Source organism: Sapajus apella, unplaced genomic scaffold (genome assembly GCF_009761245.1).
Source record: "Sapajus apella isolate SASKATOON/1434 unplaced genomic scaffold, GSC_monkey_1.0 scaffold17, whole genome shotgun sequence".
In the NCBI taxonomy this organism is placed as follows: Eukaryota; Metazoa; Chordata; class Mammalia; order Primates; family Cebidae; genus Sapajus; species Sapajus apella.
Genome location: NW_022436957.1, coordinates 14,607,704 through 14,633,013, shown reverse-complemented (window position 1 = coordinate 14,633,013; position 25,310 = coordinate 14,607,704). Strand labels below are relative to the sequence as shown.

At 46.0% G+C, this 25,310-nt stretch overlaps 1 protein-coding gene across 11 annotated transcripts in view; it reads left to right on the top strand.

The window, feature by feature from the left end:
- The window catches only part of PHKA2 (phosphorylase kinase regulatory subunit alpha 2), a 102,544-nt gene that overhangs the window by 54,610 nt on the left and 22,624 nt on the right, over positions 1–25,310 (top strand). For all 11 annotated transcript variants that reach the window (XR_004271131.1, XR_004271130.1, XM_032286029.1 and 8 more), the window contains 10 exons: positions 132–254; positions 2,743–2,838; positions 7,325–7,432; positions 9,751–9,829; positions 12,702–12,836; positions 13,821–13,930; positions 15,105–15,249; positions 15,503–15,581; positions 20,220–20,389; positions 21,575–21,748. Coding sequence is in view for 9 of the 11 variants with exons in the window: in XM_032286029.1 (XP_032141920.1) it covers positions 132–254; positions 2,743–2,838; positions 7,325–7,432; positions 9,751–9,829; positions 12,702–12,836; positions 13,821–13,930; positions 15,105–15,249; positions 15,503–15,581; positions 20,220–20,389; positions 21,575–21,748 (1,219 nt within the window). In the remaining 2 variants the exon portion in view is untranslated. The remainder of the gene's footprint in view (positions 1–131; positions 255–2,742; positions 2,839–7,324; positions 7,433–9,750; positions 9,830–12,701; positions 12,837–13,820; positions 13,931–15,104; positions 15,250–15,502; positions 15,582–20,219; positions 20,390–21,574; positions 21,749–25,310) is intronic.

Here is a 25,310-nt window from a genome sequence, read left to right as displayed (position 1 = left end):
ATAGTAAAATTCTACTCATGCCAGCCTCAAAGCTGTAAAAATCAGACAAGCATGGGAAACGTTGTGAGGCACAGGGTGTTACGTATGTACTCTGATTTCACCTTTAAAAAGTTTGACTTATTTGATTCTAGGACCCTAATCGACTGCATTATGACCCTGCTGAACTCAAGCTCTTTGAAAACATTGAATGTGAGTGGCCTGTGTTCTGGACATATTTTATAATAGATGGAGTCTTCAATAGTGATGCTGTTCAGGTGAGACAATGCTGGGTGTTATGTTGATAATTATTTTCATTCCACTGTTGTACGATTATTATTAGAACATAGGGTAATACAAGAATTTAGGTCACTGTTTGGTTTATCTGTTCCCACTTAGCAAACTTTCCCATAACTGAGTGAATTAAAACAACAGTATTTTATTTATTTGCTCATGATTCTGCGATTTGGGCAGAGCCCAGCAGGGACAGATTGTCTCTACTTTACCTGCTGTCAGCTGGGATGGTTCCATGTGAAGTAGAGAATCCATATCCAAGATAGCCTCACTCACATGGCCAGTTGATGCTGGCTAGCAGCCGACACTGGGAGCTCAGCTGTGCTGTTGGCTGAGGCCATGGTTCTCCTCCACGTGGCTAGCTTGGGCTTCTCACAAAATTGTAGTCCCTGGGCCATTAGTTTTACATGTTGGTTGTTTTCTCCCCAGAACACAAAAGCAGAAGCTGCTAAGCTTCCTTAAGTGTTAGGCCCGGAAGTGACAAAATGTCACTTTCATCACATTCTGTTGGTTCAAGGGCCATCGCATATTCAAGTGGGAGGGGACTAGACAAGGGCATGAGTCCTAGGAGGCGTGGTTCCCTGGGGTCTGGCAAGAACGGTCCATCATAGACAGGTTTTGTTGTTGCCGTTGTTCTTTCCAGATCAGCCAGTGGTTTTGCTGTCTTTAGTCCTAGCTTGGGGAGCTCTTCTATAACATCTTACTTTGTGTAACAGCCTCCTAACTTGAATCTCAACCTCTGGCCTGGCTCCCTGCTGTTTCCATTCTTCTCACCCGTGGCAGAGTGATCTTATTAGAAGGCAAATTAGGTTATGATACTGCCTTACTTGAAAGCTATGAATGGCTTTCTGGTTCCTTTTGGGATGAAGTACAAGCAATTCATGCATTTTGTGGGGTTCCATATGATCTGATCCCTGTTTTCACCCCTTTAGCCTCATTTTTTAGTGCTTCTTTCTTTTCTTGAGTTCTGTGATCCAGTCCTTTAAACAGGCCATGTGCCCTCCTGTCTTCTGAAAGGCCTAGGACATTCTTTTCTTCCCCTGTTGTCCCTCCCCCTTCCCTTGGTTCAATGTGAGTGTGTCTTCTTTTGGAAAGCCTTCTCTGACCTTTAAAGCTGGGGCAGGTGCCCCTGTGCCCCATAACAACTGTAACAGCATGGGTCACACTATGTTGTATCTCCCACTTACCTGTCAAAGGACCCTGGTAGAGGCCATCTCTCTCCAGCTCACGGGTATAATCCCTGTGCCTAGTGCATTGTACATGCACAGTAAACATAAGCAACACTCATTTGTTCAAGACCTATCTCTTTAGTTTCTGCTTGGTACCATGCTCTGTGCTGAGCCCTGAGCCTACTTCGTTGAGCAGAACCAACCTGTCCTTGTGCAACTTACATGAATGACCGACATCATAGATGCTTTGCCATTTTTTTCAACTGGTTTTGATCACGTTTGGTGGAAGTGGGGATGATCAATCAGAGATCCATTTTAGCTCTTGAAAGTTCTGCTCAGGAATGCTGGGGGCTTCAGAACCAGCAGTTAGCTGTAAATGTTAATATTTTCCCACTGTTGATGCTTTCTCTTAGGCTTCAGTGACAATCTTAGATTATCTGTCATTTTATCCCAGAATTGAAAGATCTCAAAAGAATTGACTTAGAATTTCCATTGTGAACAGGCTTAGCAATGATTGGGGGAAAGAACACTCAGGGGAGGAAAATGACTATGCTTAGCATCTTGTTTAAGCCTCATGTAACCTATCCTACTACACGTGTGCTGTCTCTCCCACTTGCTGCGCAATGACATTTTTAATATGGGGTCAACTTTTTTAGCTCCCACACATGAGGGAGAACATGCGGCATCTTTCTGTGCCTGGCTTAGTGAAATAAGTGAAATTAACACAATGTTAAGTGAAATTAACAGTGACCTCAAGTTCTATCCATGTTACTGCAAATGACAGAATGTTATTCTTTTGTTATGGCTGAATAGTAATGAATGCCTCTTAAGTGGAAAACTTCCCAAGAGGTAGAAATGGGATACACTGCTTAAGATACTGCTTCCCCCACAAGAAGTTTATGATCTGGTCGCTAAGACAAAATTTTAAATATATGATGGGTTAGGAGTGAAATAATTACATGATGAGTTAAAGACAGCATAGGAAAGACATCTGATACATGGTGTAGATGTGACTACTGGAGGAATTTTGAGGAAGAAACAGCTACTGCATGATGGGTGCTCTGTCCCTTTTCTGGAAGCGTGACAGGTGAGCTTAGACACACTCCTGGGAGGAACAGCTGATCGTGTTTAGCTCCTCCTAACACTGTAAGTGTGCCTCCTGCACTCCTGGAGCTGAGGGTATTTGTGCCCTGTATCCTAACTCTAATCTGTTGCCATGAGAGTTTTTGTCTCTGTTGCACCGCTGTTAGAGCATTCATGACCAGACCTCCTTCCTTCCATGGATGATGGGGCTGTTTTCCAGGTCCAAGAGTACCGAGAGGCCCTAGAGGGAATACTCATCAGAGGCAAGAATGGGATCCGCCTGGTGCCAGAACTCTACGCTGTCCCGCCTAACAAGGTAACCCGGTGGCAGGGGGCCCTTTGCACCGCTTATCTAGAACTAAGTGACTCATTGCTTGGTCTGTTGGTATTCTTTATCCCTCTTTTTGATTTAATGAACACCTTTTCTCCAAATGTGATTTCAAAAGCCCTAGGTAGGCTGGGCATAGTGGCTCATGCCTGTAATCCCAGCACTTTGGGAGGCTAAGGCGGGTGGATTACTTGAGGTCAGCAGTTTGAGGCCAGCCTGGCCAACATGGTGAAACCCCATCTCCCATCTCCACTTAAAAAAATTAATTAACCAGGCATGGTGGAACATGCCTGTAGTCCCAGCTACTGAGGAGGCTGAGACAAGAGAATCACTTGATCCCAGGAGGTAGAGGTCACAGTGAGCTGAGATCATGCCACTGCACTTCAGCCTGGGCTACAGAGCAAGACTCCATCTCAAAAAAAAAAAAAAAAAAAAGGCAGAAAACCCTAGGTAGTTTACCTGTCTATCTCAAGGAATTGTGGCTTTGGGAAAAAAAAAAAAAAAACCCTAGGTAGTGTTCCTGTCTATCCCAAGGAAACATGGCTTTGGAAAAATATGTGGAACGTGCTTGACCATGGGTATCATGTGGAGGCAGCAGTTGAAGACCTTCAAAGGCTACCTGTCCCTCCCGCAACCCTGACACAGGCTCTCTAAAGAACATAAACCTCTGTTGTGCACCATGTTTTTACATACTTCCACAGACGAAGAAGCCAGAGGTACAGGGATATTCAGAATCTCTTCCTTTGATTCAAGCAGTTTGCAAGCTAAAGTTTGAATAATCAGAAGCTATTCTACATCTGGGAGAGAAAAACAGTCCAGTTTCAAGAAAATACCCAAACATAGTTTTATTCTTTCAAGTTTTCTAAATTGGGTCAGGATGGACCTATTATCTTGGCAGGAAGATTTCTCTGTCAATATCTCATGGTTAAAAGAGAAGAGTTCTTGGTTCTAGGCTGTCCCTCGGATGCTCCTGGTGCCTCAAAGCTTGATTATCGTGTTTGTGGGATGAAAAGACCTTCAGAGGGCTGTGTCTTCCCCCAAATCACCAGGGCCTGGAGGAGGTCGTAAACCAGCAGAGGCCTGGCATACAGCGACTTGGGTTTAGGTGTTCTGTGGTTAAATCAGGCCCACACGCACATGGCCATAGAACTGGCAGGGCCTTTTAAAGTGTCTGCCTTAGCTCAGCTAGGCTGTGGAACCTGTCAGAGCTCACATAGCACTGGGCTCCGCTCTGGGGCCAGAACCCAGGTTCAGGGCCTTGCTGTCACCCCATGCTGCCTCCTAATGGGTGGTACATTTCTGGATAATGGAAGTATCCACAGTGGATGCTCTCACTAGGCTTCTGAAAGCAGTGGTATAGTGGACTTCTTTACTTTTCCAGGAGTCTGATACTTGGTCCTTAAAGCAAAAGAGGTACCACCATGTATCACTTTGGGCGATATTTTCATCTAAAAGGAACTATTATGTGTTAGATCATTGAAACAGTTAAACCAAGTAGAAAATCAAAGGAAAGAGTTGACTTTCCATGAGTAGAATGTGCTATTGCCGGAAGTATTCAGGTTTTTGCATTTATATTAGCCCATCTGGTTCACTGGGCCACTTGAGGTGGCCACTTGCTCCAGGTGGGCTCACCAAGTCCCACCAGCCTGGACCCTTAGCCCTGAGCTCCGGGATGTTGATGGCCCCTCATCCCATCATGAACTGACAGCCCACATCATCCGAGCTCTCTCAGGACTGATTTTGTTCCAGGGTTAAGGGCCAGACTTTGGACAGGAACTGTCTTCCCTCACTCTGCGGATCAGTCCAGGGAGCCTGCTGGGGCTGTTCCCTGTAAGTGTCCTCAGCCTAGATTCCCTGCAAATGAGTGCATTCTTTTTAGTACACGTACTGCAGTGTGTGGGTTGGGGCAGGGCTGGCAGTGGAGGCTGGGTGACCTAGCAGCTACGTGTTCATATCCCCCTTCAGGTTGCTCCTTTCCCAGTACTGAGGCATTTGGCAAAACAGAATTGGTAATGAGAGGTCGTTTGGAACCTAGAAGCAGAGCAAGGGAAAATAAATGCCTTCAGGGGTATTTTACTTATTCTGTGGTAGAGAAGAGGCATGCAAACTAGAGGGCATGTTTTATTGACTGTGGTAAATGCTAGATGTTATGAGCTACCCTTTTCTTTCTTTCTGATGAGCAGTGCTGACTACACATTGTAAAAAATTACTCTATGACTTTCTCTCTTCTAAACTCCACACTGACCTTTGGGTTTCTGCATGTCATTACAATGTCCTTAGTGTGTGTATGCAGGTGTGCCAGGCACCAATTTTGCACACTCTTTGACACTGATTGCATTTTGTGTTGGCTGCTTCCAGATGGCAGCTGGGAAGGTTCCTCAGTCACATCAATAACATGTAGAGACCGCCGGGTAGGATTTCTGCACACAGGGCCACCACAGGGCCATGTGGCACCTGTGTGCAAATTAGATAAAGGGGCTCATCAGAGTGGCAGCAGCCCCAGGCCAGGGTGGCATGCAGCTTGGATGTCAGCCCCACTCATTTCCTCAGCTGGAGGTGCTTGCACAGGGCACCGCCTTGCATGAGGCCCTCCGTGGACAACTGGAGACAGTGAAACTTCCTGCAAACATGAATTGAGCACCCGCTCTGTGGCAGGCACCAGGCTAGCTACTGGGTCACAAGGTGGGCTACAGCACCAGCTCTGTCCCCATGAGCTTGCAGGTTAGCGGGGGCCAGAGGATCTGGCCTATGAGATGGAGGGCAGCAGAGGCGGCAGCAAAGGCATGGCACCTTTGAGGACCTGTGGGCAGTTCGGAAGGACCAGTGTGCAGAGAAGCGGAGAGGGACGCCTCCATGTGGGGCAGGAGCTGGCTTATGGGTAGGAAGAGTGCAAATCCAGGCTGTCTTGTGACCTGGACACCTTGTCTGCTCTCTGCTCTTTGCACTGAATATTTCTCATTCTAGATCTTTGCAGTTATTTGTTTTTGTTTTTGAGACAGAGTCTCCCTCTGTCACCCAGGCTAGAGTGCAGTGGCGCAATGTTGGCTCACTGCAACCTCCTGGGTTCAAGCAATTCTCCTGCCTCAGCCTCCCAAGTATCTGGAACTATAGGCATTTGCCACCATGCCCAACTGATTTTTGTATTTTTAGTCAAGACAGGCTTTCGCCGTGTTGGCCAGGCTGGTCTTAAACTCCTAGCCTCAGGTGATCCGCCCACCTCGGCTTCCCAAAGTGCTGGGATTATAGGCGTGAGCCACCGTGCCAACCTAGCAGTCTTTCTTAACACGACTTATATTTCAAATAGTTTTCACATACTACCTGATTATCATACAAGTAATTCTGTACACTACAAAACATTAGGATTCTGTAGAAAGAAGAAAACATTATCTCTAATTCTACTACCCAAAGATTATGACATTTTGGAGAATCTTCCACACTTTTATCCTATTGGATTATTTGATTACTAATGACATTTAGTTCTGTTCAGTTCATGCACTTAAGTTTTTCTTTTTTTAAAAAAAGTTTTTAGTTTATTAATTTTAGTTTTTAAACCCATCTTTTTTTTTTTTTAATTGTACTTTAGGTTCTGGGGTACCTGTGCATATCATGCAGGATTGTTGCATAGGTACATACATGGCAAGGTGGCTTGCTGCAGTTTTACTAAAATATATTAATAACATCACTGATTAATCCACAAGCAGAAAATGACTCCCCTGTGGTGTGATGTTCCCCTTAGGAGAAAGATGTTGCCTGTTTCCTTTGGTTGACTTATGTTTTCTGGAGGAAAAAAGCAGTCACTGACATTACCCCCAACCAATGATGTGATGGCTAAAATGGCAAAGCGCAGCATGGAGTTTAGAAGAGAGAAGGTTGTGGACTAGCTTACAATGCGCAGCCAGCTCTGTCCATAAAGCACCAAAGTTGATTTTGCTGAGACAGAAGCCCCCAGTGGATTGAGCTTTTTGAGGCCCTGAAGGAGCAGTTGCAGGCTAGTAGTGCAAGTGTTTTTCCACAGTAAATAGTGCCACCTTCTGGCAGTTCTCCTGCGTTAGACGCACAGTTTATAAACCCCTAGGGATGGCTTCCAGTGATGCACCGCCACAGCTGGAGGCTGATGTTTTCCATCATTTCACCTATAATGCAGCCAAATGTAAGCATGAGCTGTGAGCCTTCTCACAGCCAGAGCCATGCCACAAAGAAGGCAGGCCAGACATCTGGTGTCATGACCTTGCATTTGCCTGTAGGAAGGACACTTGTCCAGAACCAGGCCGCAATTTGACTTCCACCTCCACTGCTTTATATATAGCCTTGCAGCCCTGAGGAAGGAGCTTGCGCCCCAGTATCCTAGCGCCTGCATGGAATTGGCCTGGAGGATGAATACCATTCTGTAAATCATCAGCGCACTCCCCAGGGTCAGGTATCATGGACATTTTATCCTCTGAGTTTCTGACTTTGGATTTGTTTCTGTTTCCAGGTAGATGAAGAGTACAAGAACCCTCACACTGTGGACCGAGTTCCTATGGGGAAGGTGCCTCATCTGTGGGGCCAATCTTTGTACATCCTCAGCTCACTGTTGGCAGAGGTAGGGGGCTTGGTGGCCTCACAGACTGTAAACCATGTGATTGGAGGTTCAGGGAACCCCAGAAGGGCACAGGGACTCTCTGCCAGGGGTACATGCGGATGTCTTTTGCATCTTCATGCGTTTAAGGTCATCCGGACCATGTTGGCTCCAGGGTTCGACTCCTGGCCTTGTGTGTCCATATTTCCATGAGGCCAGCTCAGGTCCAGGCAGGCCCAGCTCTCCCCATCGCCCCTGCCAGCATTCCTCCTCTGTGGTTGGAACCTGTTTCACGTGATGGTCAGAGGAGCTGGAAGCTTCTTGGCCAGGATTATTAACACATCTGATCCTAGAAGATACAAGATTTGGGAAATGACTAGATCAGCCCCAGCTGCCCCTGCCCCAGTCCTAGGTGCAGGAAGTGCAAGAACCACAGATCTCTCTACAGAAAGAGGCGGCAGGCCAGATTTTCTCTGGTGGATTTTGTGTCAGGTATCTCCTCAGACAACCCACAGCACCCTTCCTTCTGCAGACAACTGCCTCTGGACACCACTTTTTGTTCCGTATTGACTTGTCCCCAGGCTTTTGTTTTAATATGCAAATACTCTGGAGTTGCCTCAGAATGAATCCCCCAGTCCTCAGTATGAGTTACCTTAACAGATGTCCTTCCTGAGAAGGTCCTGCTCAGCTGAGTGCAAGGAGAAGTGGGGAGGGGAAGGAGCCCAGGGAAGGGTCAAGGGGCTGCCGGGCTCTAGAAAAGGCCGAAAGGGTGGTGGGTCAGCATGCCACCGGGTTCCCAGAGTGTCGAAGCCCAGGATGAAAGATACCACCGTGGAAGCAGCCCTCTGGAACTCTAGCAGCCAAGCTGGAGCAGTTGTTTCATGGGTACCTCTAGACTCCCCAGGGTCCTGGTCATGTCTTTGGAGTAGGTGCTGCATCTTCCACTCCTGTGTTTATTAGTAGGGAAAATGCATATATCTCCTTTGAAAGCCAGCCCTGTCTCTCAGTAGTTCTCTGACTCTGGGCGAGTTTTTAACCTCTCTGGGCCTTGGTTTCCTCATCTGTAAAGTGAAAAAGTTGGACTTGATCATCTCTGCGATACCTTCCAGCTGTGATTTCTGTATCAGTGAGATGGGAAACCAGTAACTCCCCTCCCCTGCTTTCTGCTCCCTGATATGAAGGCTTTCTCTGGGCCCAGTACTAGGCCCATTTCTCCTCAGAACTCCCAGAATACCTTGATCCTCCTTCTCGGGGCTCAGATCATTTGTAGAAAGTACAAGGAGGTCCATATTCGAAGAGAATACTTTGCAAGCAAGTGGGGGTGGTGGGGCCAAGTTCCCACTCTGCCACTTCCCTTGAGTCATTACCTTGGTTTTCCCACCTGTACAGTGATGACGGTGGTAGTATAGGGGCCAAGGCGTTCCCCTAAAAGTTTGATGAAAAGTCGCTGACACGAGGCAGATTGATTTATAAGAAAAAAGTGCATGCAGATGTACTTAACATGTATACAGGGGAGCCTTCAGAATGAAGACCCCAAGATCTAGGGGAAATTGTCCATTTTTACACATAGTTTCAACAAAGTATGGACAGCTGTGTATAAATGTGATTACCCAAAAAGGGCCCAATTGAATACCAATGGCCTGAGTGGGGAAACCCAGCGAGGCCTTTCTGTCTAGATTCTTCTTGGCCTCTCTGTGCAGCGCTCCTTCCTGCTGGGTGTGGGGCCCTTATGACCTACAGCCAAACAAGGTAGGTCAGGGAATTTTTTATGGCTAGTTTTTACAGAGAATATTTTTAGGTTTTTTTGGCTGGCTTTGGGAAAAAGGGATTCTGGTTTCTATGCCCCGCCTTTGGGAAGAGGGATTCTAGTTTCCAGGGTGCCTCCGGGAGAATGGACTGAGTGAGGGAGGCAGGAGAAGGTCAGAGGAAAGCTTTTGCTTCTGAGGCTGCTGCTGAGGCTTTCATTTGGGGGGGTGTTTTCTGAGCCCCAACAGTATTGCCTACCTGTCAGGAGACATAAATGTGACAGTCCACATATAGTGACACAACACAATGCCTGGCACGTTACTGAGAGCTCAAATAGTATTGGTTATCATTCTTTTTGCTCATACAAGATGGTGGCATATTCGACGAGCCCTAGAGAGCTAGGTGCAAAAATGCAATACGTTTATCAGTGGCGATTTGAACGATGTTACTCTGTTTCACAGAAAATAAGCAACTGACTCAAAAAATATAAAAAAAGCATTGAATATGTTGAGCCTCAAAATATTTCGTTTTCACACTTCAGTTTAAGATGAAATTTAACTTAATATTTCATAGTGTTAATGTTCCTTTTTTCATAGGGATTCCTTGCCACTGGTGAAATCGATCCCTTAAATAGAAGATTTTCCACTTCAGTCAAACCTGATGTTGTGGTACAAGGTTTGTGAGTGTGTTTGCTATTTATGTTTAACTTTGTAAAACCAATGTTATTTTAATTCATAGTGTTTCCTAGTTTCTTATTTCATTTTTTAGAATTGTGTATGTGCCTATGCTTTAGCATGTAGCAGTTCTGTCAGATGCCTTGTATAACTCAGTGGCTCCCAAATGCAACAGAATTCTTCCCAACCACAAAATGACTTTCTACAAAGCAATTGTTTTCTTGAATATAAACCTTGATTGCAAGTTGGGCACAAGTGATTCATTGTGCGTCATTTTTCATAATCGTTATTCTTTGAAAAATAGAGCCTAAGCCTGGTGAAAACACAGAAGCCAACTGAAGGTCGTTCATTCCTCCCTTGGAGCCCTGACGTCTTTCCGCCTTTTGCCTGTATCCACCTTTCCTCCCCCTCCTCTCCAGCCAACCCTTCTCCTGGAGAGGTGGGACACCGGCCCAAGCTACTGCTGCCATCCACCTAGCAAGTGATTTCACCCTTCTGTGCCTCAGGGTCATCAAGACTTGAGCTCCCTCTCTGGGGCTTCCTAAGATGGACTGAGATTGCAGTGGGGAAAGTGCTTGGTGTAGTGCCTGGGGTATGGTGTGCACCCACGTGCAGCTGTTCCTCTTCCTACCTTCCCTCTTAGGGAGGACCTCCTGGCAGTCCGGTAACATTCTGTGTGCCCCATAGAGCACACCATCTGTTGGAAATAGATGTTGGAAGTAGATGCTTGGTGCCACAAAGAAAAATTAGCACTGAGACAAAGGATCTTTCAGCAACACAATTTTTTACTTCCTGGACTGCAGGAAGAGTACTCACTAGCCATGTTGCCATGAGAATACAAAGAACAAAGAACACACACAAATTTATCCCTTTTGCATTTGGGGCTGTCCTTACTGCTGTGTTTGAACTCCATTGGCTGGAGTTCTAATGTCATAGCACGTTGTGTGTACACCTTATTGCCCCTAAATGAGACTGTATATTTCTTAATGACAAGGCTCATATCATTCTTGCAATTTCTATGTTGATTGGCACATACACACCCATACATTGAAAATGGTGATTGAACAAAATGGCAAGCATTTCTCTGTGGCCACTGGTTCATTTTGCTTTGGGGGCTCATGCTGTGGTGAGATGAGCTGATATCACCCAGTCAGTAGAGCCATGAGATACACCTATCACAACATTCTGATTAGGTAAAGTTTGTGAGGATGATCGTCATCTCCACCTTATACACGAGGCTTAGAAGTTCACCCCCCTCAAGGAGCCACAGCTGACAGCTGAAGGTGTGAAACCATTCCTGACTTCCAGGCGGACTGATCCAGCTGGACTCCATTGTCCCTGCGCTAAGCCAGAGCACGGCCTGCTAATTAATCCCTTGAATCGACAAGACCATTTTTCTAACTGCAGACTGGGGCACTTTGATGGGTGTTCACTAGCATTTGTTTAGTGTAACAGAACAGCGTAGAAATTCCCAGGTCAGGCATAGAGTAGGGGAAGTGCAGTTTTAGAACCTTAGCCACATCCTGCTGCACAGATCGTGAGGCTCCCAGGCCTCCCCCAAAACCACTGCTCTAAAGGAGTTACTCCTACAGAGAGTGGCTGCTGGGGTTTTGATCATTGTGGAGTCTCACATGTCATTGGAAGCTTTAGAAGAGACAGGTGTTCAGGGAAGCCACCCAGCCAGCCCTGCATGGCTGATGCTTCCATTTGCTGAGGGCCTGGGAGATGAGGTTTCGGTCCACGTGCAGCTGTCACTGGCCAGTTGCATATGCAAGGCTTCCCTCGGGCCTTGTTGTGAAGGTCAGATGAGATAATGGCTATGAAAATACTTGAAAAGGCATCAAGTGCCATGTAAATAGAAGGAGGTGGCACTCAGCTCTCAACTGCATGTATATGTATTGTACATTCCACCCTGCCAGCCCGTGGGTACAGTGATTATACTTACCGGTAGCCAATCCTGCACCACCCTGAGCCTCTCCAGCCCCCACCACAGCTGGACATGGCACCAACCTCTCTCCCTGTGGCAATGCTCCCCTTTTCCAGTCCCGTCCCTGGAGTCCTTCCCTTTGCCAAAGCGCTGTCCCTTCTGAGAAAGGCTAGCAATACTAGTACAGCAGGTGCAGACTTAGCCGATCCTGGGGGTTCCCCAGTGACAGCCTCCCTCTTCCATGGGCCCCCAGGTCCCAGGCACTATGAGCTCCCTGTCTGCTGGAGAGCCAGGTGCCCAGCCTCTCCCACCAGAGATGGGGCCCAGGCCAGCCCTGGGGTGATTTTTCCCCACCAGTGGGGCCCTGTGCAGGGGTTCTGAATAGGCCAGGCTGTTCCACTACCACCAGCATCCTCACTCACAGGCCCACTTTGCTTTCTCTAGAGGGATATCTCTTCCTTCTCGCCCCCTCAATCAGAACTTCCCCTGCCAGCAGATACCCCATCTTACTTTTCTTTTCCCCGTCCTTTGGGATCAGGGGCACAGGCTTCTGGCATCCTCCAAGCAGAGCTGTTTCCACTCCTGACCCTACACGAAAAGGGACACCAGGCAGGTTTAGAACAGTTGCAGACCCAGAGGGAGGCAGGACATTACATGAGACTGGGTGACTTGGCTTGGGACTTACTGAGGATAGTTTCTAGAAGTCTCTTATCAGACTGTCTTGCACATTGAGGGCACTTGATAAATAGGCCTCAGGGGTGTTGAGGGGTGGCAAGGACAGAACGGGGAGGAGCAGCAGGACAAATGCTGTCATTTCCAAATCCAGTCATGGCATGGAAGAGCATGCTAATGTGTATGTCACCAGGCGGAAGAGAGCAGTAAGGAACGTGTGTCCATAAGAGACAAGAGTCATGAGCTACCACTCATTCTGTGCTCTTGTTCACAGTTACTGTTTTGGCAGAAAACAATCACATTAAGAACTTGTTGAGGAAACACGGGGTGAACGTCCAGAGTATCGCAGACATTCATCCAATTCGAGTCCAGCCAGGCCGGATTCTTAGTCACATATATGCCAAGCTTGGTAGGTTTGTGGAAATTACTAGGGCATTTTTGGCTTGGGGACATCTCGGTTCTAGGTTTGGGGTCTGAGGGAAACTGTGATATACGTAAGTTCTAATGAGTTGGACAAAACACTAAAGTGGGCAGTTCCATGCTTTGGTGTGAAGAGGAACAGGCAAACCAGCACGCTCTTCCCACACCCGTTCAGTGGGTACCAGCACAGGTGGCCACAGCATTCGCTGGATCTGTTGTAAAGTAAGGAGCCACCTTGGAAAATTCACAATTGGGAAAGTCATTTGTGTCTTGATGATGCTTCTCATGTTTACCTTTAGTATCAGAAAATGCTCATTTACCCATTAAAATGGGAGGAGGTTCTCTATGCTTTTTCTTTTATTTTTTTGAGGTGGAGTCTCGCTCTATCACCAGATTAGAGTGCAGTGGCATGATCTCAGCTCACTGCAACGTCTGCCTCCTGGGTTCAAGCGATTCTCCTGCCTCAGCCTCCCAAGTAGCTGGGATTACAGGCGTGCCCACCACACCTGGCTCATTTTTGTATTTTTAGTAGAGATGGGCTTTCACCATGTTGGCCAGGACTGTCTCAATCTCTTGACCTTGTGATCCACCTGCCTTGGCCTCCCAAAGTGCTGGGATTACAGGCATGAGCCACCACGCCCGGCCTCTCTCTGCTTTTTCTAGAATCTAACTTTGTTTACTATGATGGCTCAATACTAAATAAATCAAAAGTAAACGTTCTGTAATCCTTTTAGTAGTTTTATTCCATGCAGTTCCAACTGAGTACTGTTCCTATACATTCATGAAAAGAAGGGAGGTAGGATTTGTTTTTATATTCAGCTGTGTGCCATTTTAAAGGATGATGGCAATAGAATAACCAAGCCCCAAAGTAGGTTGTCTAATCTAGAAATGAGCTCAGTCTTAGCCTGAGTCGCCTGGATTACTTGTTACTGTATTTCCTCTAACTCCGGTTTCTCTTTTTCTCTTCAAACAGGACGGAATAAGAATATGAATTTGAGTGGGCGACCGTATCGACATATTGGTGTCCTTGGAACCTCTAAACTATATGTGATTAGGAACCAAATCTTTACTTTTACACCCCAGGTGAGGAGAGCAGGCCAACAGCAAGCCAATGAGCTTCTTTTTTTACTTACATTCTCTTGGCTGTCTGGTAAACTTTTCCCCTATGAATATGGCAGAATTCTGCATGCATAGGTTCAAATAGAGACATGAGAAATGACACACAGTGTCTGGTACAAGTCTGCCCATAGTAGGTACTCAGTAAATGTTGATTGAGTCACGTATGCCATCACTTCCGGTCATAAATAGTAGTGAAACTCAGACTACTTTAGAGGTTTGCTGTTGACATGTCACCTGACACTTGACTTACAGTCCTTGCGCCCCTAATCACAGTCATCTCTGACCCTTATGCAAGCTGTCATCAGACCCTCTGCTAACACATAGCCACGCTGATTTTCTGGCCCCACTCCCCTTACTGGGTTACTGAGTATACTGATTATGGAACTTATCTGCAGAGCTTTGGGTTCCAAAGAAAACTAGTCCTGTGGAAGTACCTAGAAAATGTTTTTCACCCATTTGGGCAGCTAGAAAGACCAACAGTGAGATCACTTTGGCCACGCGGGGCACAGCCCCAGCTCACCTGGGCACAGGGGTGGTCATGGGGTCTTGGAGCACTAGCCCCAAACTGCTCTTTTTCATCTTAGCCCCTGCTCCTCACTGAAATCTTGCAAGCCATTTCCTTTAGTAACAGATTTCAGTTCAGAGCTGAGCCTGCGCTAGTCCAGAGGCCAAGAGAACAATTTGATTTGTTCTCAACATCTGGCAGCAGTGTCTTTAGGTGACATTAACCAAAGCTATCAATCAGGTAAACAGAGTGTCCACCTCTCACCTGCTCACGGTGCCCCCACTTGGAAAGCATCTTCGAACCCATAGCCCTGGAAAGAATAGGAATTAAGGAGTTATTGATTTGCTTTCAGAGACAGTCGTGTTGGGCAAGATGCTTAAATCCCCATCTGAGGTGCTGAAAATAAATCTAGCACCACACCTTTCTCTTCCACACTATAGCGACTGCTCCTGGGCCGGCAGCAGACCGATTTGTCTGATCTAGAGCAGGGCAGCCCAGTGACCTAGTGGATTGAAACCAGCACTGAGTTTCTTGCCTGGCAATAAAACCCCAGGATTAGTGCTGCCCTGAGTGTCAGCTGGTGTTTCAGGTAAATGAAGGGTGGCCGTTGACCTGGCCTCTTCTGACTTTCAGTTCACTGACCAGCATCACTTCTACCTGGCCCTCGATAATGAGATGATCGTGGAGATGCTGAGGATCGAGCTGGCCTACCTGTGCACCTGCTGGAGGATGACGGGCAGACCCACGCTCACCTTCCCTATCAGCCGCACCATGCTCAGTAACTCCAGGGATTTCAGCAGGCTCCCTCCTGCTCCAGGGGTGGTTTGGGCTTTTACAAATGTTTGAAATGACTCCCATGGCCACAACAAAGCACTGAAGGGGTTTCTTAGCAGTTTGGTTTCTTATCTTGGGAATCTTCTAGGCCAGAAGTATTTTAATTAGATGGTGTTGATGAAAATGTTTCAGTGCATACCAGGGGGAAAAAAGTCTTCCCAGACTAAACTAATTCATCCCTTTCTTTTTTTCCTTAGCAAATGATGGTTCAGACATTCATTCTGCTGTGCTTTCCACAATTAGAAAACTAGAGGATGGGTATTTTGGAGGAGCCAGGTAATTTGTGATTTAAAAAAAAAAAATAAGAGTAGCACTGACCTTTCTTAAAGTCCTGCTGCCCTTGTCCCGCTTTTCATATTAATCGTTGAACCTAAAAGCATGGAGTTTTAGAGTAAGCAGGAAGTTAACACTTCTCTAATCCAGTCTCCTGTGTGAAACTTGGCTTATCTCTGAAATAGCACTCAGCTGATATCTTTTAAGCTTTACAGGCACCAGAAGGCCTCAGACATAGGGAGGTGAACCCATCAAGTCCCTCTGAAGTGTCCATTCTTCTTGGAACACGTGTATGGGATTCTGCGTATGTTTTTCTTAAAAGGTGTGGAAGAAAATACTCAGTACCTAGGATCTGGCAGGGTCCCAGTAAACGCTCCTTGCACCAACTTTAGTATGCTATCACCCTAAGATTCATTTGCAGGCTGGGCGTAGCGGCTCATGCCTATAATCCCAGCACTTTGGGAGGCTGAGGCGGGTGGATCATGAGGTCAAGAGATCAAGACCATCCTGGCTAACACAGTGAAACCCCATCTCTACTAAAAATGCAAAAAATTAGGCATGGTGGCACGCACCTATAATCACAGCTACTTGGGAGGCTGAGGCAGGAAACTCGCTTGAACCTGGGAGGTAGAGGTTGCAGTGAGCGGAGATTGCACCACTGCACTCCAGCCTGGGCAACAGAGCGAGACTCCGTCTCAAAAAAAAAAAAAAAAAGATTCATTTGCAGGATGTGGTAAATTCCTTAGAGTCCTGGGAGCAGAGCACCTGAATGAGCCTGCATAGGTCACTGTTCCCTCACCCTCTGTGGAATGAGCCACCTTCTGGTTTAGAGGCCTGGATTAGGGCAGATGGCACCCAGATTTTCTGCTTAAGCACCTTAAGTGATGGAGGGCTTACCCTCCAGGAAAGCCCCTTCCATTTTTGTGCCCACTGTCACAAGGCAGAGGTTTTCTCTGTAGTGTCTCTTCTCTCATCTCCCTGCATCCCCTAGGATATACCAGAAGGGCCCCAAGAGACACCGTGGGCCAGGCACAGTGGCTCACCCCTGTAATCTCAGCACTTTGGGAGGCCAAGGCGGGCGGATCACCTGAGGTCAGGAGTTTGAGACCAGCCTTGCCAAAATGGTGAAACCCTGTTTCTACTAAAAATACAAAATTTAGCCAGGCATGGTGGTGGGCGCCTATAATCCCAGCTACTCTGGAGGCTGGGGCAGGAGAATTGCTTGAACCCAGGAGGTGGAGGCTGCAGTGAGCCAAGATTGCACCACTGCCCTCCAGCCTGGGTGACAGAGCAAGACTCCAGCTAAAAAAAATAATAATAAAAATAAAATAAAAGAATTTTACTGTGTAGCCCAGCCCCGGTATAGCCTTTCCAGGGCTCAGGGAGGCTTTTGTTTGGTCCCTGATGGAATGCCAGTTGCTAAAACTGTTGAAGTTGCCCTTTCTTCTCACATTCTCTCACCCCAGGTATACTGCCACCACGGCAAAATCACCGTCATTTTTTAAAATTATGGTAATTTACCTGTAACATTACCTTAACGATTCATAAGTGTACAGTTCAGTAGTGTTAAGTACATTCACATTGTTATGCAGCCAGTCTCCAGAACTCTTCATCTTGCAACAAGTAAAACCGTGGACCCATTAATAGCAACTCTATTTCCCTCCTCCCAGCCCCTAGCAACCACCAGCCTTCTGTCTCCATGAGTTTGACTGCTCCAGATAGCTCAAATAAGTGGCGTCATATGCTATTTATCGTTTTATGACTGGCTCATTTCATATGATGTCCCCAAGCTTAAGTCCCTGTTATTTCTAACCCTGGCCTCCTGCGATTTGAAGAGCCTGCTGAGGTTGGTCTCTCTGCCCACAGAGCTTGTTGCGGGTTTTGCTGTAGACTTGAAGCCACCCTTGATCCAAGCTTCTCCTGGCCTTTCTCACAAGACTGTCCCCAGTGTTTTGCCATGTATGCTTCCAGGACTAATGCCATACCAGCAATTTGCATCTGCTTCTGCACATTTTACCTTTAATTCGCTTCAGTTACCACCTGGTACATGGCATCGTAATGGACAGAGAATACCAAAGGCCTATCATTAACCATTTTGCAAAATAAATTCTTTTTTTCCCTTTTTTTGAGATGGAATTTCACTCTTGTTGCCCAGGCTGGGGTGCAGTAGTGTGATCTTGGCTCACTGCAACCTCCACGTCCCAGGTTCAAGCAGTTCTCCTGCCTCAGCCTTCCAAATAGCTGGGATCACAGGCATGCACCACCACACCTGGCTGATTTTATATTTTTAGTAGAGATGGGGTTTCACCATGTTGGCCAGGCTGGTCTCAAACTCCTGATCTCAAGTGATCCATGTCCCTAGGCCTCCCAAAGTGCTAAGATTACAGGTGTGAGCCACCACACCCAGCCGCAAAATAAATTCTTTTGTTGAGATCTAACCATTGTAAAAAGGATACTGTCTGCAGTTCACTGAGCACCGGCAGTGTATGCAATGTGTTGTCTCATTGAGGCTTCACTTTTTGACTTGGGGGCATTCCCATTTCATAGACAAGGAGCTGTAGACTCAGAGAGCCAGGGGTGGAAGAGGAATAGGTGCAGCGGCTCTGCATGAACCCAGAACCCGGCCTCTAAGCCCTCTTCTGAGCTGGATGAGGGCCCAGAACCTGGCCTCTAAGCCCTGGTCTGAGCTGGATGATGGCTTCATGGTGTCAGGAGGGCCCCTTGGTTCTAGACCGTGGCAGATAATTGAGAGAGCCTTAGAAGAGACTGGAACACCTAGGCTACTTCTGCTCAGTTCTTGATCATTAAGAGCTTTACAATTAATAAATTATATTATAAAATTAATATAGTTATATCTAGTATATAATTTATAGATTACATATAGAAGTTATACCTATGTAATACAGTGTTATATTATAAAATACAAATTATATTGCAAAGATAATTAAATTCTTGATAATGTTGAATCCTAGCTTTGGCTTTTCCTCTATTTCTGAGGGTTTTTTTTTTTCTTTTGAGATGGAGTCTCACTCTGTCACCCAGGCTGGAGTGCAGTGGCATGATCTCAGCTCGCTGCAACCTCTACCTCCTGGTTTGAAGCAATTCTCCTGCCTCGGCCTCCCACATAGCTGGGATTACAGGTGCCCACCACCATGCCCTGCTAATTTTTGAATTTTTAGTAGAGACAGGGTTACACCATGTTGGCCAGGCTGATCTCAAACTCCTGAGCTCAGGTGATCCGCCCACCTCCGCCTCCCAAATTGCTGGGATAACAAGCATAAACCACCATGCCCAGCCTATTTCTGAGGGCTTTTTAAAAGCTGAACTAACCCTACATGCCCCCTAGATCCACTTGGTGGGTGCTCAATTAAAGGAAGGCTTTTCTTTCCCTTGGGCCATCGTTCTGGTGATAGCCCTTTTGAGGCTGAAGCTCCAGCATCCCTGATACTCTTGCATTGCATATGCCTCAATTGACTCTTTAAATGTTTCTCAGACTTTTTTTTAACTTCAAGTTCTAGGGTACATGTGCAGAATGTGCAGATTTGTTACATAGGTATACAGGTGCCATGGTGGTTTGCTGCATTCATCCCCCTGTCATCTACATTAGGTATTTCTCCTAATGCTATCCCTCCCCTAGACCCCCACCCCTCTACAGGCCACGTTGTGTGACGTTCCCCTCCCTGTGGCCATGTGTTCTCATTGTTCAACACCAACTTATGAGTGAGAACATGCAGTGTTTGGTTTTCTGTTCTTGTGTCAGTTTGCTGAGAATGATGGTTTTCAGCTTCATCCACGTCCCTGCAAAGGACATGAACTCATCATTTGTTATGGCTGCATAGTATTCCATGGTGTATATGTGCCACAGTTTCTTTATCCAGTCTGTCATTGGTGGGCATTTGGGTTGGTTCACTAAATCCCAGTCTGGTGCTGGTAACTCTGAGGGAGGGATCCGTTGCTTTCTGCTGCCCCCAGTGTAACCTTTTAAGACTGTTTTCTGTAGGGTGGAAGTAGCTCCCAGCATGTGGGGTTAGACCTGAGAACCTCAGACCCCAGGCTGCCAAGCCCAGTTTCCAGGTTTCAGTGGAACTGTACCCAGCCTAAAGTGAGAGGGCCACTCAGGGCTTCTGCTCCAGTCTGGGGACAGCTTCCCCATCGAATACTTTCTAGAGGGAACCTGGCCTCTTCCATCATAGCACTCCTGTCCCTGTGTGATGGTGTTTCGTGGTAGAGACTCAAATAATAGAACGAGTGTGCCCAGAGAATCGTGGCTTCTGGTCTAGTCATTTTGGGGGAAAACAACAAAACAAAAACATGGGTGGGTTCTGTTTAAAAGTAGTTTGCTCGATATATTTTGTCACACTGTTGGTTCACTAAAATAGATTCTTATTTGTGTTGGGTTGGGAGTAAGAAGTCAGTGTGATTCATTTGGCTTTTAATATGCTGTGCACGTTCACGTCATACTTGTTATTGAATTTTTCAATGAACGTCTTGGCTGACCGCTTATATGGGGCAATCTGCAGAGTAATATATATATTGATTCTGGCAGAAGCGCCACCTGGTTGTGCAGAAATCTCCGAGTGATGCATAGTAGAAGTTTGTCCACACTCTACCCATGTCCCTCACACAGTGTCTTCTTGGCAGAGTAAAATTGGGGAACCTTTCGGAATTTCTCACCACATCGTTCTACACGTATCTGACTTTCCTGGATCCAGACTGTGATGAGAAGTTGTTTGACTATGACAGCGAAGGGACTTTTAGTCCCGATAGTGATTCAGATTTGGGAGGATATCGGGAAGACACCTGTAATCAAGGTACGGCTTGGAATGCTTTTGTGGACAGTTTGCTAAATTTATTTAAACTTTAGCATTGTGATAAAATTGCCCTAAGACTCAAATACAATTATAATTAAAAACAAGGAAAAACAAAACAAAAAAGAGGCTTCTGAAACTTCCATATATTAAAATGAATAAAATGCCAGTTTAAAAACCTAAAATGCAAATGATGTCCTTAAAAGTGGGGCATTTTTAAACCTAGAAGGACAAAGTGTTTCAGGAATGGGGACTTTTTTTTTCTTTTTCCCTTTTTTCTTCTTCTCTTCTCTCTTTTTTTTTTTTTTTTTTTGTTGTTGTTGTTGTTGTTTGTTTTTGAGACGGGGTCTCACTCTGTTGTCCAGGCTGGAATGTAGTGGCATGATCATGGCTCACTGCAGCCTCGACCTCCTGGGTGGGCTCAAGTGATCCTTCCACCTCAGCCTCCTAACTGGCTAAGACTATACACCTACAGGGAAGCACCACCACACCCAGCTAATTGTTTTGTATTTTATAGACATGGGGGTCTCCTTATATTGTCCTCGCTGGTCTTGAACTCCCGGGCTTAATTGATCAGCCTGCCTCAGCCTCCCAAAGTGCTGGGATTACAGGCATGAGCCACTGTGGCTGGCCAGAAATGGGGACTTTGCACAGAATACATTCTGAAGACAAAAACATACTGCTTGAATTTTCAAAGGAATGGTAGAATGATCTAGGTTTGTTTGGATATGAGTGATGAAACCCTATGTATATTAACATTTCTCAGCCTGAATAAGGTTTTGGGGTGGTCTGTTTTTCACTTTTAGATAGTAGTTGGAATTAGGGCTGGGAGTTCCATAAGGCTTAGCTCACTCATGACAAAGAGCCCAGATTTCGGCCTCTACCCTTCAGGTTGTCTTACATATTATTCAGTTTATCTTGGGAGGATGAGATATAAACACTACCTTGACCTGAAGTTGTTTTTTCCTGGGATGAAGTTTCTCCAAACAATAAATTTCTACATGTATATATTATCTCTGTAAATCTCCTCTTACTCTTCGGGGATGAGTGGGAGTGCAAATATCGATATCTCAGTGTTGTCATCTGCTAAGCCTACTCAGTGCCACTTGCTACCCACGGTCACTATTGTGCAGTCATATTTCTGCAGCTTGGTTTCATTGGCTCTTTTTCTTGCTTGTCCTATTACAGAAAGCCAAGACGAACTTGACCAGTATATCAACCACCTTCTACAGAGCACATCCTTGAGGTGCTATCTGCCTCCTCTTCGTAAGAACACAGAAGACCGCCATGTCTTCAGTGCTATCCACTCCACGCGGGACATACTTTCTGTGATGGCAAAGGCAAAGGGTTTGGAAGTTCCATGTATGTTATTAACTCTTTTCTGCCTGTTAAAATACCTTCTTTTATCAAAGTAATGCAGAGACATAATTTAAAGGCCAAAGAATCCTAGAAGACAACAAAATGCCCCCCTGCCTACCCGCCCCCCGTGTCCTTCTACTTAGAGGTAACCACTTTCAACTCTTTCAGCTCTTTCTTCTGGTATATGCATATCTCCATATTTCTCAGATAATGTGAGGATACTTCTGTCTTCACATGCATTGACTTGATTCGGTAGCTATTGACTTCTATCATATGAGTAAGGATCTGGTGTCTAAAATCGCCACTCCTCTGCTTCACTCCCCCTCACCCACCAAGGGGTTAAAGTTTAGTTCAATCAGTATTCACTCTTTATCTCATTGTATTTATGCAAATATGACTTGCAACTGAGCATTATAGTATACTCTGATTACATGCCCATTTTTACTCTTTGTTTTCTCGTAAGGTAAAGTTACCCTAGCTTTTCATTTGCTTTGCTTTCTTTCTACATCTTCCAGTGACCTCGCAATACAAATTTCCACAGGCTCAGCCATATCAGTGAATCTCTCAATTCCACTGCCTTTCTTAGAGGCCACGAGACTCCTTCTGTCTGGGCTGACTGTGATCTAGGCCTGTTGCGTATCTGTCATCCTGGGAATTTCCCTGGTTTGTCTCTTTAGTTGGATTCCCTGGTTCCTGAATCTGGTGTGTTCTCCTTTCTCAATGTATTCTTCTGTTTTGGTGTAGCGCATTCTAGAAAGTTTCAGTAGGTTTAAAAAAAAAAAATGGGTGCAGTGGAAGAGGGTATGATGGTGACAGCTCTCAACTTGCTCGTTTTTGAACTACAGTGCCCACTGCCCCCCTTCTGGTTTAGTTGCCCTCCGTGTCTGAGGTGCGTTTTACCCCGAGATCTTCCCTAGAGAGTTCCTTGACTTGTCTCCTGGGATGGCTCTCCTGTGTACTGTATCTCAACTCTTCTTTCTTGGTTCACCCTTATTTTGATAGAGGACATGCAGTAGTTTCCTGAGAAACAGTGCACGCTGGGTAAAATTGTTGAAAGCTTGCAATTTAAAAAATGTCTACGAATGTTCCAGACCCATTTGAGAGTTTGGCTGGGTATAGAATTCTAGATTGAAAATACATGTTTTTGGCCAGGTGTGATGGCTCATGCTTGTAATCTCAGCACTTTGGGAGGCTGAAGTGGGCAGATCACCTGAGGTCAGAAGTTCAAGACCAGCCTGGCCAACATGGTGAAGCACTGTCCCTACTAAAAATATAAAAGTGAGCCAGGTGTGGTGGCCTGCACCTGTAGTCCCAGCTACTCCAAAGGCTGAGGCAGGAGAATTGCTTGAACCCAGAAGGCAGAGGTTGCAGTGAGCTGAGCTTGTGCCACTGCACTCTAGCCTGGGTGACAGAGCAAGACTCTATCTCAAAAAAAAAAAAGAAAATACATTTTTTTTCCAGATGTTTGAAAGTACTATTTCATTGTCTTCCTGCTATCAGTGTATCAGTGTTGCTATTGAGAAATCTAAACCCTGCCAGACACAGTGGCTGATGCCTATAATCTGAGCACTCTGGGAAGCTGAGGCAGGAAGATCACTTGAGTCCAGGAATTTGAGACCAGCCTGGGCAACATGGTGAGACCCTGTCTCTACAAAAAATAGAAAAAATAGCTGGGCATGGTGACACATGCCTGTAGTCCCAGCTACTTGAGAGTCTGAGGCAGGAGGATCACTTGAGCTTAGGGAGGTTGAGGCTGCAATGAGCTGTGATCACACCACTGCACTCCAGCCTGAATAACAGAACAAGACTCTGTCTCAAAAAAAAAAAAAAAAAAAAAAATAGGCTAGTCTAGCATTGCCATAAAGAAATACCTGAAGCTAGGTAATTTATAAAGAAAAGAGGTTTAACTGGCCCAAGGTTCTGTAGGCTGTACAGGAAGCATGATGCTGGCATCTACTTGGCTTCCAGGGAGGCCTCAGGAAGCTTCCAATCATGGCGAAGACAAAGGGGGAGCAGACACTTGACATGGCAACAGTAGGAACAAAAGAGAGAGTGGCAGGGGAGGGGCCACATACTTTTAAACGACCAGACCTCAGATATCTTGTGAACTCAGAGTGAGAGCTCACTTATCACCAAGGTGATGGCCCAAGCCATTCATGAGGGACCCACCCCCATGATCCAGACACCTCCCACTGGGCCCCATCTCCAAGACTGGGGATTACATTTCAACATGAGATTTGAGTGGGACATCCAAACCATACCAGAAATCTAAACCCATTCTGGTTTTTTCTTTTTTCTTTTTCTTTTCTTTTTTTTTTTTTTTTTTTTTTTGAGACAAGAGTCTCACTTGGTCACCCAGGCTGAGTATAGTGGTGCGATCTCAGCTCACTGCACCTTCCGCCTCCCAGGTTCAAGCGATTCTCCTGCCTCAGCCTCCCAAGTAGCTGGGATTACAGGCGTCCACCACCACACCCAGCTAATTTTTGTATTTTTTGTAGAGACAGGGTTTCACCCTTTTGGCCAGACTGGTCTTGAACTCCTGACCTCAGGTGATCTGCCCTCCTGGGCCTCCCAAAGTGCTGGGATTACAGGTGTGAGCCACCACATATGGCTCATTCTGATTTTTGATACTTCGAAATCAGAATGAGCGATTTTTCTCTTTGAAAGTGTTTAGGATCTTCTCTGCACCCAGTTTCTGACATTTCAGTGCCACACCTTAACCTTTAGCTGGGTGTGTTTTCATTCATTGTATTGAACACAGTAGGCCTTTGCAATCTGGAAATTTATGTTCTTCAGTCCTGTAATGTTTTCCTGAAAAGTTTTTTGACTCATTTCGTTCCCTACATTTTTTCTGTTCTCTCTTTCCGGTGTTTCTGTGATTCCAAAGTTGACTTCCTGGAGAAGACTTTATCATTTTTTTCCCCTCTGTTTTCCACTTCTCTGTCTCCCGTGAGAGCCACTGTCTCAACTTTTTGTTCTACTCCCTCAATTGAGCCACTTTTGCTATCATGTTTTAAAACTTTGTTCCCCAATTTGCATCTGTTTTTGTTTCATGTTTACAATATAATCTCTTGGCCAGATGCAGTGGCTCATGCCTATAATCCCAGCACTTTGGGAGGCTGAGACAGGCAAATCGCTTGAGTCCGAGAGTTTCAGACCAGTCTGGGCAACATAGCAAGGCACTGTCTCAACAACTACAAAAAAATTAGCCAGGCGTGGTGGTGCATGCCTGTGATCCCAGGTACTTGGGAGGCTGAGATGGAAGGATCACATGAGTCCAGGAGGTTGAGACTGCTATGAACCGTGATCGTGTCAGCGTACTCCAGCCTGGGTGACAGAGCGAGATTCTGTCTCAAAAAGATAATAAAAATACAGTATAATTTCTTTTTATGAGAGAGAGAGAGAAAAGGGTCTTTCTCTGTCACCCAGGCTGAAGTGTAGTGGTGCAATTACGACTTACTGCAGCCTTCACCTCACAGGCCCAAGCGGTCCTCCTACCTCAACCTCCCGAGTACCTGGGACCACAAGTGCGTGCCACCACACCCGGCTAATTTTTATTTTAATT